At 36.0% G+C, this 15,234-nt stretch overlaps 2 protein-coding genes across 5 annotated transcripts in view; both read right to left on the minus strand.

The window, feature by feature from the left end:
- arhgap22a (Rho GTPase activating protein 22a) overlaps nt 1-6,139 on the minus strand; it is a 30,573-nt gene extending 24,434 nt beyond the window's left edge. The window contains exon 1 of one of the 3 annotated variants that reach the window (XM_079855968.1): nt 6,080-6,139. Coding sequence is in view for 2 of the 3 variants with exons in the window: in XM_079855964.1 (XP_079712090.1) it covers nt 3,941-3,986 (46 nt within the window). In the remaining variant the exon portion in view is untranslated. Of the gene's footprint in view, nt 1-2,099; nt 2,259-3,940; nt 4,040-6,079 lie in introns of those variants that run through there. The other 2 variants (XM_079855964.1, XM_079855965.1) reach the window with 2 other exon arrangements.
- Nucleotides 5,407-14,105, minus strand: LOC307149585 (uncharacterized protein). Of its 2 annotated transcripts, none has more exons than XM_079855970.1 (10): nt 13,791-14,105; nt 11,384-11,519; nt 11,161-11,271; nt 10,870-11,002; nt 8,120-8,298; nt 7,712-7,785; nt 7,463-7,625; nt 7,283-7,365; nt 7,000-7,190; nt 5,407-6,217 (listed from the first exon to the last, which is right to left on the minus strand). In XM_079855970.1, the coding sequence occupies exons 1-10, from the start codon at nt 13,897-13,899 to the stop codon at nt 5,759-5,761; spliced, it is 1,638 nt and encodes a 545-aa protein (XP_079712096.1). In that variant the 5' UTR covers nt 13,900-14,105; the 3' UTR covers nt 5,407-5,758. The 2 variants fall into 2 exon arrangements, with proteins under 2 accessions (XP_079712096.1, XP_079712097.1); XM_079855971.1 differs by having other exon boundaries at nt 11,384-11,536; nt 13,791-14,042.
- Nucleotides 14,106-15,234: the final 1,129 nt, after the last annotated feature.

Consider the following 15,234-nt stretch of genomic DNA (forward strand, 5'->3'; position numbering starts at 1 on the left):
TCATGGGGAGAGAAAGAGTGAGAGAGCACAAATGGAAGGAAGAGGGTGGGAGAAAAACCCCTAAAATGATCCAACCTTTTAAACAACATTCTCCAGGGACACACATAATGATGTTTCTCCTTATTACCCATAAACCTAGTGGCCAACTCTCAATAACCGACCGGGAAGAGGGGTCAGCATCAGAGTTTTCCTCCATTTGTCGGATTTTCTGCTCCTGTGACATGTTCAAAGTCTAAAAATACTGGATGTCTGACCAGGCCCATGCATATTTAATTCAGACTCATTTTTTGGGGGGGAATGACAAAAGAGCCTTTCTTTTGTGTGTCTGTTCTTTAAATATCCTTTCAGGGCTCTGGTACTAAATATGAAGACTTTGAGAATGATTAAGAATTAATATCAACAGTTAATCTACGCCTGAAATGATCAGGCTGCTTAAAATAGCCTCGTAATAAAGAGTTTGGTACAAGACGTGTTTTATGAGGACACCTTGAGTATGGCATGAGGAACAGAATAATAATGAATCTTGTGTAGCTCTTATGGTTTTGGATTATACCTTAGTTCCACTACGGACTTGAATCCAGCTCTGTTATAATTGTCTTGAGGATTATAGCACGACTTATATATATATAAAAATGCCTAATACAAGTTCCTAAAAAGATGCACAATGAGTTCACCTTTGCATTTGTACATACACACATACATATACACATGCGTGTGTGTGTGTGTGTGTGTGTATGTGTGTATATATATATATATATATACACATCAAGTGTAAGTACAGCACAAAATTAAAAGGCAATTGTAAATCCACTTAATTTTCTGACACTCAGAATGACACACCAGTCAGCAAATGAAACCTGGCGGTGTCCCTGCGCTGGGATATATGCTGTGGCTGCTTAAAACACGGCAAACCCAACACCCTCATCAAAAGTGACACAATCCATATGCAAGATGACAAATGCAGAGCCCAGCAGACAGACAGTGCGCTTCAAATGCTCCCGATTGCTTTATGTTGCACAGCAGGGCAGAAATCAATCTACAAACAGCCTCCTGCACAACTGCTGAAGCAGACAACACTATTCTCCATTTAGGAGGAGAAATAATCAGAAAAAAAACAGGAAATTATTATACATTCAACTTTTAAAAATGATATTACACCTGTTTTGTGCATAGAATTGTTCAATGGTAATACTGCACTATAAGGCTCAATTTAGTATCATAAATAATCCAATTTATTTAACAAAATAGTTTAATTTGTAAATATACGTGTCAATAGTTATTTCATGTTCATAATACTATTGTTAATTTATAGAACAGGAAATGTTAAAAATGCCTGGAAATAAAATTGAACCTAAAATAAATAATCCTAAATTAACCGAATTTTTTTTTTTTTTTTTTTTAATCATAAAATACTGCAAAAGTACTGTTCTTTGGTTAATGCATTAGGTATCATGAACTAACAATGTTAATATATTGAACTTTATTGTGAAGTGCCATCTGATCAATAAACCTACAAGCTACTGTTTACACTTTATATGACATTTAGTTTAAGTACACTGTAAGCCCTAACAGTACAGGCTATTGTCAGCGAGCTTTTTTCTCATGCAGGTGAAACAGTTTGACATTCAGCTGTTATGATTTATTGCACCTATAAGTCCCTTGAGTGTTGAAACTACAATTCATCATAGACCAAGAATAGAACATGAGTTCATGTATAGAAAATGACATGGAAATATAATGATCACACTCCTTCTTGAGTTTCCTGCACCATCATGTATGAAAAAGTCAAACAAAATCACAATATAAAACATTAGCGTTCGCATGTGTCAAGATCCGAATCATGACTTCCTGGTTAAGGAGTGTGACACAAAGCCAGAGACCACTTACATTCATTAACCACTAATCAAGTTACCAAGCAACCGCCCAGTGTGTTGGATCACTGCCATGGAGCCTCAGAGATACACTATCCTCAACAGCACATCACTATGAGATCAGCGGACTATGAGCCGGTAGTGAGCGCAGCTTTAAGAGGGTGTTGCTACGGATGGGAATGCATGACAGTGATGCTGAGAATTAAAGGCAGATCATATTAGTCTTACCTCTCCTGGACTGTCTAATCTTGGGGCTTAACATGGTGTTCATAGCAGAGCAACACTGTCCTCCATCCACATGTTGGGATCCGCACTCTACTCTCTCCTCCTGAGCCTCGCCCTGTTGCACCTCTTCCGCCTGCTCTGGACAGCATCTGTCTTCCTCCCTCCTCCCTTCCTCTCTCTCTCTCTCTCTCTCTCTCTCTCATGTCCCACTGCACTGAGCGGCACGCTTCCCGGCCCCTCCCACCCTAATCATGCAGAGGCAGCTGGAGGAGAGAGACCTCTTGCACACGCTCAGATCCACCCTTACCCATAATGCATTATTTATCCCACACCACCCAAATTAATTCCACTCCGGACCAGCCATTAAAGGCCTGGATGATTACACTCAATAATTCAGTGAAGCAGAAACAGAAGGGCTTCTGCCATTAATTCTCCCTCCCTCCTAATTGGCTCTTTAATCTGGTGAATGTATGTGCATGTGATTGTGAGTATTACTGTATGTACTTCTCTATTTCTCTCCTTCACTTTACATTCGCCTTTTGATTTTCTAGCTTTTCCTCATTTCAAATGACTTCCAAACAACAACAGAAAAGTTGTAATAGGAATAGTTCTGCTAGAAATTCTGTCATTTACTCTAGTTACGACCCATATGATGTTGTTGTTGCTGTTTTTTTCTTCTTCTGTGGAGCACAAAAATAGATTTTTGAAGTTTCACACAGATATTTCTATACAACAAGCCTCCAAAAATGACAAAAACGACCTAAAAGTAGTCCACCTATTATGATGTGTGTGCTATATTCCAAGTCTTCTGAAGTCATATAATAGGTTATTGTGAGGGACAGAATGGAATTTGGCTACAAAACAAAAATAAAATAAAATATGACTTCAGAAGAATTGGCATATACTGCAGAAATCATACGAGCTATTTTAACGGCACTTTTGTAATTTTCGGACGTGGTCATTGTGAACTGGCATTGGAGCTGCATGTAAATATTCTTTAAAATTTGTTCATTTGAAATAGATTAGAAAAATAATAGCTTATAGGTGTGGGTGATTTTGGCAACACTTTATTTTACAGTGTCCTTGTTACATATTTTACATGCACTTACTATAGTAATAACAGTTAATTATGCATAATTACATGCAACTAACCCTCAACCAAACCCTAATCCTATAATAAGCACATGTAGTTAATTAATATTACTCAGTACTTAAATATATAATTACACCGTAACAATGACACATTAAAATAAAGTGTAACCGTAATTATTATTTTAAGGTTTAAATTGTTATTAATCCTTCATTTTGCTTTGACAGTATTATTAACATATAGTAGTTGCATTGATTATGAATTTATAAAACACAAACATTTATAAAACACTTTTTTTTTAAATATATATTCTTAGTAACAGTACAACATCCCTTTTACACATTTAACATTTCACAACAATTGCAACAGTAATAATGTTTTGACTGCAAAACTATATGGTGACCGTATGCCAGAAGATCTGAGAATCACATTTAAAAAGTTTTTGCTAAAAGGCTCATAGTAATAGATAAAGCTTCTAATTACTTATTAACAATAAAGCATTCAATTAAGCACAATATACTACATACATAGTCCTTGGTCATATAAATGTTATGACTGTTACAAATAATTTAGTTAAACAAGGTCTGTGATTCGCACTCAAAATTTAAAATCTTTTGTCATTTTATTTTACTCAAATGTTTCAGCTCTCAGGCCTTTTTGCAAATAATTTGCATATAAGAGATGTTGAAATCAAATGAAAATTACTACACAAATCACTTTCAGTCAAACAGGAATATTAAAGTCAACTAATTACCTAAAAATCTCCATGGTCTCCTTGGTGAAAACTGAGAGTTGTACATCAGGGCTTACAATTTAACATCTTCATGTATGGCATTTGAAACTAACCGCTTCAAACATCTGTGTAAGTAAAAGGAGAACTACAGTTATAAGTTTAAAGTTCACCAATGTGATATCTACCAAGAGACTCCCAGTTCCCTTAAAGGAACTGAGGGGAGGAGAATGATTTTGCCAAGTCAGAACTAAATGCAGATCTAATAAATCCACAACTTATAGAAAAATATCTTCACATCATCAAAAAGAGTGCTTCTCACGAGACAATTACTCAGTAATCCGTCTCTAACACAAACACTATTTCCAAAAAATTTCCAAAAGCTAAGAAGTGTAAAGTCACAAGAAAGTTGGTAGACTGGCAGACACATCTAAGGAAATGACGACTGCTAATGCAGAAGTGAAAACAGCAGTGCAGTGAACAAGTGCCTGTTATGATGGCCTTATTTGTAAGATGTTGTCCAAATGGTTTTACATATTTTGTGCAACTCTTTATGGCACTAATTAAACAACTACAATAAATGAAGAGTAACAATAATCCAGTAAAAAGTCATGGATTATTGTAATATGTATAATAACTATATTACTTTATGGAGTCGAGTTAGCTTAGGGCAATGTCGACTGTGTGCTTGCCCTGAAATCATGTAATATTAAGTGTAAAGGACAATTCTTTTTGAAATGAAAATATAAAAAGGCACTTTAAAATTTTAATTCAGACTCAAAGTACAAGTCTGCAATGATCATTAAAATACAAGCATAGCGTGGGACCGAATAAACTGGCACTTAGACTGAATTATCATTTAATCCAGTGATGGAGAGGGACTGAAGATGAGCACGTGATGCAGTGATTCACTGCAAAAGACTGAGGGCATCTGAGAAAATACAATAAATGACCCGTCCTAAATCAAACCTTAGACTTGGATAAGATGTTGAATATGCTCTCCTGCATTAGCAGGACTCAGTTGAAACAAAATGCATTTATTCATTGCCATGTCACTTAGACCAATGATACAGGTCTGCAGATTCCCCCACTGAACGGTATTACTGCAGCAAAATCAATGGAAAATTAGCAGCAGACTACACAGGCCTCGCAGATGATTAATGATGGACATCCGTCTTAAAAGCAGAGCTGGGAACGCAGCGCAAGCGCTTCATAATCCTAATGCAGGCAGAGCAGCCAGAATAGAAGTCTGGTCAAGAATTACTTTCAAATCAATAGATACATTTAGTGTTAAACAAGATTAAATTGATGTTTCAAAACTTTGTTTTGTAGAATAATTAAAATAAATACTTTATCCCAATATAACATGCCAATAAATAACTGCCCATCTGTTTTCAGTGTGTTGTTTGATTGTTTTCTCATTTATTTGGCCTCATTCATCCATTATATTTGACTTAAAAATTAATGAGAAAAATGAGAAACTAAAATGTATACATTTACACAAAGACGTTTATTTAAAATATTTCACATATAAAAAAAAAATTCACAGTACAGAAATACTATTATGGGATTGGAAAACCAGCAGTGACCTCTAGGTAATAATGTATTTCTTATGGGAGTCGAAATATATTTATTTTAAATTGTGTTTAATATTGTTAAACGGAATCGGTGGCCATCATACACTACGCGACAGGACAAAATCTGCAGGCTGGCTCTGACTTTCGCCAACTAGCTTTGACTCCTCCAGATAGCTGTGTAGTGTAATCAAGCTTTTATAAACAACAATAAGATACAGACTAAACTGTTATGTTGCTTTATAATTTCAAAAAGTCTCTAAAGGTTCTATATGCTAAAAGACTGACTGTGCTCCCGTCTTCTTTTCCCTTCAAGCAGAAAAGAGAGGACTGTTGCCAACCGTTGTCTTTTAGAAGGCCCCTTGTGGTCGTACCGCCTAAAGTAGGTGGTGGTTCCCATGGAAATGGCATCAAGCTGCTCGTATAGCAACCATCCCACCCAGATCAGAGAGAGGATGTTGAGCAGAGCCAGCAGGACGACCCAAGCCTCTTTCCCCACCACTGAGCCCCAGTCAGACAGCTGCAAGCCTGAGAATTTCAGGTAGAGGTAGTAAACGGCACTGAGGATGAAGATGAGATGAGCCATTACCATGGACATGATGAAGAGGATGAAGATGCGGTGGTTGTCCCGTCCCACACACTGATTGAGGAAGAGGCAGTGGTGGTCGTAGTCTTGGATGCACACGTCACACAAACGGCAGTGTTTGCAATTGTCCACTTGAATTAGCTGAAAGAGAATAGAAATTTGTATTTTTGTAAGTATTAACAAACAAATGGTTTAATACTAATATATATATATATATATATATATATATATATATATATATATATATATATATATATATATATATATAGTTTTATTGACTTTCTGATAATATGTTAGTCATCAATCAGATTAGGATCCAGTGCTAATTATTATAATTATTTAAAATATTACATTTTAATTGTATTATTATTTTTAATGTAATTTTATTAATAATGTATTATTATTAATAATGTAAATTTAATAATAATAATAATAATAATTATTATTATTATAGCTAATTAAATAAATTTGTTTATTTTACTTAAAGGATTTGTTTAACCAAAGTGGTTGAGGATCCAACCCTCCACAGAAAAGATAATAAAATGGTATTATTATTATTAATACAAATGGAAATGTTAAGTATTATTATTAAATATGACTTATTAATAAGTAAAATTAAATAATAATAATTATTATTATTATTATTTATTCAATTTGATTATTTTTTTATTTGTATTTAAAGGATTTGTTTAACCATCCAAAACTGGTTGATGATCCAAGCCTTCACAGAAAATAATAATAATAATTAATATTACTGTTAGTATTATTAATAATAATAGAATTGGATTAATAATAATAACAACATATAAAATGTAATGGTTGGTGATCCAAGCCTCCAAAGAAAACCATTTTAATGCAGTAAATAAATGAACTTTATCAAAGTATGTTAGTCAGCAAACAGTGCTGGTTAAAGAAGTGCTCACCTCACAGTAAATACAGAATCTGGCTGGGCTCTGGCTGGCTTCCATTAAGTCTCCTATGCTGGAAAACCGGGAATCAGTGTCAGCTTCTTTGAGTTGTCCTGGGTTCTGATTTAGAACTTTCCAAAAAAGTCCGACAAGCACACAAAAATGGACAAGTGAAATGTGTAAGAGGGTATGAGCTGGCCAAAAACGTGAGCAGTTAAGGAAACATTTACATAAAACATTCTAAATGATTCAACTTGTAAAAGCGGTTGATGACATAAGCTATATCTGCAAAGGATATTAGGTAAAATTTTATAGAGAAAACAAGCTGTGGAATGAATTAGGCCTGCAGTCAGTGTTCCCAGGTAAACAGGGTTTGGTAACCTACAGTCCAAATCAAAGATTAAAAAGGTTATTATAACGCCATCAACATCACTTACATTATCGGTGATAAAGCAATTTCAAATAACAACCCTCTAACCTTTGAAAGCTGCTCAGTCTGTGATACTGAGAAAGAATGACTTTTGCCATACAGGGGAAAAGCACTGCAGAGAAGATACCCCCATATTCACCAAGAGCCGCAGCTATAATGAGAACCGCTGCCCCGCTGAGAGACGGTAACAACAGCACCCAGAAGTACATCACTGGAGAACAGTTCATTTCATGAATAAACATTACAGCCAATGAATATCATTACAATTCAATAATCCCACAGGAAACAAAATGATACCATATGAGTCCTTAGGAATCAGATCTTTCGGTCGTTGACTGAATTGTGTCAAAATCCTGGAGAGCTGCTGATGTCTACACAAAAATGAGGGAGAGAAAAAAGTAGATATCTTATTCTGTTAACGATATAAAATGTCATTACTGGCGAAATACAAATAATCAAAACAAACCGAAAATAATATACAGCATATATATATATTTATGCCCCATTTAAAGCTATATGTTAATTGCAGTGAAGGTCAATTGAAATAATCTTTTTGTATTCCTGGTCTGACCACGCACATTTTTTTTTACTTGAATGAATTTCCACAATGTTTTTTCTACAAATCTTGGAAAGATAAATAAATAAATAAATAAATAATCTGAGTTAAATTAGAGCCTTTAAATTTTTCATTGGTTCTCAACAGACCTAAAAGTATTCCCTTGATTACAGAGGTCTAGAGGTGTGAGCCCAGTGTGGTTTTTCATGTGTAAAATGTGGAGTCCGGCACTCTTCAACAGTAGCCAGCACACCTCAATCATGCCTTTCTCTGCAGCCACATGAAGTGCTGACGCCCCCTGGTGGTCAACTGCCTCTGGCGTGCACCTCTGGTTAAAGATATAAACAGATGACACAAAAAGACACAAAAAGAAAAGACCTTGAAGCACTATATAAACAATACATTGATTAAACACATACTTGAAACAATAAACTGTGATTTCAGAACTTTCAACTTCCCCCTCCCTCTTTCAACAATATCGCTTCTCTCTGATGCGTTTAGTGTCGCGAGGGACAACCTGTCATTCACATGAGATCACAGGAATTCAAGAATCCCAAAGAAATAAATTGGGTAAAAAATAGAAGCACAGATTGCAGGTGAAACATTTACCTGTGATGCATTTGTTATGTGAGCTAAACCCACAAGGAACCGAACGGAGGACTCGGCGTAGGTTTGTGAGATGCACATACTACTCCAAACTATATCTGGCACGTTGAAGCGTATGACAAGTTAAAACCGCTTAGACAAGCTTTGTTGATGGCTGTATCGATGGCTTTTCCAGGCAAATTCTTAGGCTTATGTGTGGACCTACAAATAATAACTCATTTCATAATTTGCTGTTGTTTTCTTATTTGCTGTTGTGTTTTCTGATTTGCTATTATGTTTTCTGAGTTACATTTGCACTTCAGGGACACCATACATTTCACTTGGATAATGGATATACGTCACGATAGAGTGCCCGTCCCTTTTTCCAGCGGCAGTGATTCCGAAAGTATTTTTTTCCCAAAAGGATTTTAAAATAGTTGTTAAAGTGTTATAAGCCATAAACCAAGCCAATCAGCTACGAGGTGAATCACAACACTACAAACTTTGATTTGAAGCAAAAACATTTTTTTCAAAATTGGCCAAAAAGACAAAGGTACAAGACTGTGTACTTAAAGGGGGGGTACAATGGTGTTTCATGTATTCAGAGTTGTTTACAGTGTTAAAGAGATGGATTCTCATGCTAAACATGTGCAAAGTTTAAAAAAAATATTTTGGACGAATAACGGAGAATTTCTGTGCCGAAAATCTTACTTCCGGGTTGGTACAAGTTTCGGCTGTTTTTTTTCGATCGTGGATCTAATGACGTAGATCAGAGTGGAACTCCTTATATGAGCATTTCTCCCGGAAAAGCTCGCCCGCGCACACGTCGACCAGAGGAGAGCGAGACCGTGCACATCAACGCGCTTCAACAGGAAATCATCGGCAGCCAGCGCTGCATAGGATTTGTTCAAGAATGTCTCCAAAAAAGTGTGTTTTTGGATGTGAGGGAAAGCTTACCGTGTTCAGTTTTCCAAATAACCCAGTGTTACAGGAACAGTGGATGCAGTTTGTTTTTCCGGGGCAGCAACGGAGTGTACCAAGTGCGGTTGTGTGTTCTGGTCATTTCAGTGACGAATGTTTTATTAACAAGGCCCAGGTCGACGCTGGATTTGCAAATCGTTTGCTATTAAAACGTGGAGTGGTCCCAGTGATAAAAGACCCCATTCATGTAAGTACAACTGGATCAGATTTCTGTCTTTTGCTGGAAATCAAGCACTACCGCTTGACTCTATAGCTCCGCCTCCAGGACCTCGGCTTTTTCCGGAGAGAATCGGAAAGCTGTATTTTTCTATTATAAATATAATAAAACTAAACACTTTTTGGATATATTAAGGATGCACTACTACTCTATAGGTACTCAAGATTAACATGAGATTAGGTAAAACTGTGCATGTTATGTACCCTTTAACAGTTTTGGTGAGGGAAAGAACTACAATCCCATGAAGCATTGCGAACAGCATAATCGAATTAAAAACAATGGAGAAATATAAAACTACTCATTTACAAAAGTTGATTATATATACAAAAACAATATATATTTAAGTGTATTGCAAAATATGCATATATATATATATATATATATATATATATATATATATATATATATATATATATATACATACAAACATTTCAGAATTTTGAAAAAGTAGGGAGATGGGCTTGATTACATCATTGCTTCGTGGGAGTGGGCGGAGCTAAAGAGCTATTTTGGACCATGTTTCTTTTTCCGACTCTCTGATTGGTGTAATGTTCTACACAGCATCATGGGTAATGTAGTTTTCACCAGGAATCCCAATGTTAAACAGGATTATTTTAAAAATAAGATGAAATAATGTAAGCTGACGGCTGGATTGACAAGCTCAAAGCCCACAGTAGGTCTGTCTTTAAAGGTTTATAAGTCATCGTTCAATATCAATTTCCTTATGGAGGAAATGAATGGAGTTTTTACTTCCGAAAAACTGTAGCACTCTATAGAGAAGAAAAGACTATCGCAATTTCCATTTCATGACGACTTTAAAACATATATAAGTTTAAGATGGTGCTGCAGCTAAGCCTATTATTGTAAGTCTCTTTAATCACAGTCTGTTCTAGTTTACAATTAAGGAACATTTAAACCTTAGGAACAACTAACCCTAACAAAAAAAATAAAGAAAAAAAAATAGCATTCCAATAAAATGAAATTCCATTGTGATAGGAGCAATTTATAGCAGTTTTCAGCCATTTTGCTCTTGGCTATCAGTGTTTTGGTGGCCATTTAGCCTAGCTGCACCCTATAAGAGAACTACAAGCAGTGCTGTAAAGTAAAAGTGCTTACATTCGCTCTAAGGAGATACCGGACTACATCAGTATTTCCCGTGGAAGCTGCCAAATGCAGCGGCGTGACCTGATAGTTATCTGCATCCGAGAATCGGAACATTCCAGTCTCCCAGAGGTACTGCGTGGCAATACTGAGAACGAAAATGATAGAGAAACTGAGAAAAACATAGAGGAACAATATAATGAAGTATGCAGCATACACCAAAACAAGTCTATAATTCTTTTTAACAATCCTGAGTGTTTTTGTGTTAGTTTGTCTGCCACTATTGCAACAGGCCCAGTTACTTACACGCTTCCACCACCGACCGCATGATGAAGAGACGATTTCCCCTGCTCATCTACTATCTGTAAGTCTGCACCATGCTGCATCATTTTGTGCATGATATAAATATTGCCATTTCTGTTAGAATAACACAGTACAGTAAGCACTTATTATCTTTAAGGAGAAGCAGAGTTAATGATGGATGTTTTAATTAAAATCACAAACATAAGATGGATGAGGTCTCTCGTACCTGCAAGCAAAGTGAAAAGGAGTTTGACCTGCATCACAAGGAATGTTTGGATCAGCACCACTGTTCAGCAGAAGCTCAGCCACTGGCCGGTTTCCATGGAGAGCAGCAAAGTGGAGGGCTGTGAAACCTCCCCAACCTGGGGAAATGTGAAAACTTTACAAAAAAAAAAAAGACTTTGAAAAAGTTTTTTGTGACTATCCCAAAACAAAAAAGTTGACAATTCAAATATAAACATGCAGTGGAAAAGTTGTGTATACATAAAATAATCTCTCATGGATGTCTATGTATCTGTATTGTTCATCAGTTATAAAAGTTTAGAGTCAAGTCATTTTATTTGTATAGTGCTTTTCACAATATACACCGTTTAAAGCAGCTTTACTTAGTTTCATGATGTTAATGCCTAGCAGGGTAACACCTTACAATAAGCTTCCATTAGATAACATTAGTTTGCTCCATTAGTTAACACGAACTAACAACGAAAAATACTTGATTTCAACATTTACTAATTCAATATCAAAACCAAAGTTGTGTCTGTTAATATTATTTAGGCCTAATGGACCAGAGCTATGTCTTAATATACTTTATACAGTACTAAACTCACAATTTTTAAAGATGGAAATCAGCTTCTTATATATATATATATATATATATATATATATATATATATATATATACATATATACACACAGGTGCTGGTCATAAAATTAGAATATCCTCAAAAAGTTGATTTATTTCAGTAATTCCGTTAAAAAAGTGAAACTTGTATATTATATAGACTCATTACATGCAAAGTGAGATATTTCAAGCCTTTATTTGTTATAATTTTGATGATTATGCCTTACAGCTTGTGAAAACCACAAAATCAAAATCTCAGAAAATTAGAATATTACATGAAATCACACAGTAATTACACAGTAATCCCATGGTCACTGAACCAGGTTTTGGTTATTTTGGCAGTGTGGGCCGGTGCAAATCCTGCTGGCAAATGAAGGAAGCATATTTCATTGTCATATTTAATTTTACAAAAACAGCCTTCTTCCACCTCAGAAGCATCGCTAAGCTTCGGAACATGCTGTCTGTTTCAGATGCAGAAAAATTAGTTCATGCATTTATGACCTCTAGGCTAGATTACAGTAATGCATTACTATCTGGTTGGTTGTCCTGCATCATCAATAAACAAGCTACAATTAGTCCAAAATGCAGCTGCTAGAGTTCTTACTAGGTCAAGAAAATATGATCATATAGGCTAACATCAATTATTATATCATCTCTAAACTAGTTACCTATTAAGTTCTGTATCAATTATAAAGTATTGCTACTGACCTATAAGGCCCTAAACAGTTTAGCTCTAGTGTATTTAACCAATCTCTTATCGCCTTACAAAACATCACCCTCTTTAAGGTCACAAATCGCTGAGCTTTTGGTAGTTCCTAGGATATCTAAATCCACTAAAGAAGGGACAGCGTTTTAGCATTTGGCTCCTAAAATCTGGAATAGCCTTCCTGATATTGTTCGGGGCTTATAGTCTCTCTGCCATTTTAAATCTAATTACAGATGCATCTCTTTAGCCAAGCATTCATTTAATGCATCTCATAACCTTGTACTCCAGTTAGATCAGATCAAATGCACATGATTATCTGCTTAATGCTACGAAGAGCAGCAATGCTAATTATTTTCCATTTGCTTTTCTGTTTTTGTCTCGGGATGCCCATCCTGAGGTAACTAGAGAGTATGTCAGCTCCAGTTTGGATCCAAACTCTAATGAAGACTTCAGATGCCCAACACCTGTGAAAAGAGAGAGCACTAACTCCTGCAAGGACTTCAGATGAAGCAAGCTCTGAACCAATGCTACATTTTCTATATCCTAATCATTTGTTAACAACATGTATTCATTATCAATGAGCAACTTCAATGAGCTCATTGCTTTCTGCCTTTAATATATTGTTAGCAGATTGTGTGATTTATATGTACATTTCTGAAATACATAACGTAGACACAGGTGACCTCTGATAGCAGACCACTAATTGTAATGTAGACACATGCATTTTCTCTGTAAAGCTATTTTGAAACGTGAAAGTATTGTGAAAAGCGTTATACAAATAAATGAGAATTGAACTGAATTACCATAGAACTACAAAAGGTAGGCATGTTAGAGGACATCTTTCAAAGCGTAACAGGTATCGGACGGAAACAGTCTGGAAGAAGCTGCCTATTGAAACGACATGCATTGAAACTTATCGCACGATTTGTTTTTTTCTTTAAATAGTGGCCATTAATAGATGATAAACCGAACGATAGGTGGGAGAGAGAAAAACGCTTACATGAAGCTCTATTGACCAGTAACGTTAGATCAGTGCAATCTCTGCCATCATCTGTCACTGTGGACCCTTTAAAACAAAAGACTCACCTTTTTGTTTTAATACGCCCCGATCCTGCTGTAATAAATAGGAAACTCGATCGATCTCACCCCGTTGAGTGGATTCAAATATACAACTTCCTGAAGAAGCCTGCAACATTTTGCCACCATTTGTTTACGCCTTCTGTCGACTGAAGAAATTATCGGGCAAATGTAATTGTTCTGTTAGTTTGTTGCAGCGGAAACATCTACATCCATCACAAAATTCGCCCCGTTAGATTATAATTCATTCGATAAAAGAGCGAATCTGATAATATGCAAATATGCTGTACTACTGATTTAAGGGAAACCCCGCCCTCTGGAGGTGAAAGGAGAGAAATGTCTAATGTTTCCTCTAGTGGGCGCTCGGCGGCCCAAAACCCTGAACCGCATTTAAATGTCAAGGTTTTTGGTTTTTTTTTTGCCTCACTGAAGACAGTATAATCGTTTGTAATATATTTAAATGCATGGTTGAACATGGTATACTAATATGTTTATTACCTCCGCAATCAAAAAAAAAAAAAAAAAAAAAAAAAGGAATTAATGCCTATGGTGTAACCGCAAACGACTGTGATTGGTCCAGCTTGACAGCGCAGGGAAACGTCACCGGTACCACATGATAAAAGTATCTAGCAGACGTCCTGATGAAACTGCAGACCGGAATAACGCCACTATATATTTTAATAACATTAACATTCAGATTTTCATTAAGAAATAAATATGAATTAAGTAATAAAACAGGAGGAAAGAAATAAAATAATAATAATATTTTAAGACACATATCTTACCTGGCTAATTAGAGACAATTGTTAACGTTAACGTCCGAGCTGCTAAACCTCGCCCATTACAACACACTCTTTAAAAAAATAAAATTATAGGCTACGTCTCAATCAGCTCACTAGTTCAATAGCCAGGCAACTGATCAGGGAGTCTGTCATTGTAATGGCTGTCTCAATCACACAATGCTTCCACTTCACTGAAACGTTTGCCCCCTAGAAGTCCTACAATGCACCGTGAAAACCAGGGAGCATCACTGTGTCCAAAAACATAGGCATCTGACTTGTTGCCTCACTGCTCTATAATCCGACATCGTGTCTGGAGCGGTCGAATGTGGTTTCTAAGTTACATATCTGAAGATCTATTTTTGTCTGACAGTAATGTGTGGGGGTATTTAGATTTTTACTATGTTTTTGTGTCCAACTAAACCAACCAATAACTCAAACTTAAATAAGGATTAGCGTCCTAGCGACACTTAGACAATTTGAGAATTGATTTAATACCAGGGACACACAAGGCCTGTAATATGAATGTAATTTGATACTTACTTACGACTGATCATGGCCAAACGCTCAGAGACAGTTGCGTTCTGTCAGTCTGTTTAAAATCTGCTCCAGTCATTACCATAGAAAAAACACACTTTGCTATTTGACTTCTCCACTCCATCAGTTTGTTAAAT

The sequence above is a fragment of the Squalius cephalus genome, assembly GCF_949319135.1.
Source record: "Squalius cephalus genome assembly, chromosome: 21".
Classification (NCBI taxonomy): Eukaryota; Metazoa; Chordata; class Actinopteri; order Cypriniformes; family Leuciscidae; genus Squalius; species Squalius cephalus.

What these genes read in the sequence shown, in the direction of transcription:
- LOC307149585 (XM_079855970.1), bottom strand. Translation starts at nt 13,899, where the DNA reads ATGTTGCAGGCTTCTTCAGGAAGTTGTATATTTGAATCCACTCAACGG. An exon ending in GGTATCTCCTTAGAGCGAAT is followed by an intron (nt 8,299 to 10,869) that starts GTAAGCACTTTT and finishes ATCTTTAACCAG; the next exon opens with AGGTGCACGCCAGAGGCAGT. An exon ending in GATTCTGTATTTACTGTGAG is followed by an intron (nt 6,218 to 6,999) that starts GTGAGCACTTCT and finishes ATTCTCTTTCAG; the next exon opens with CTAATTCAAGTGGACAATTG.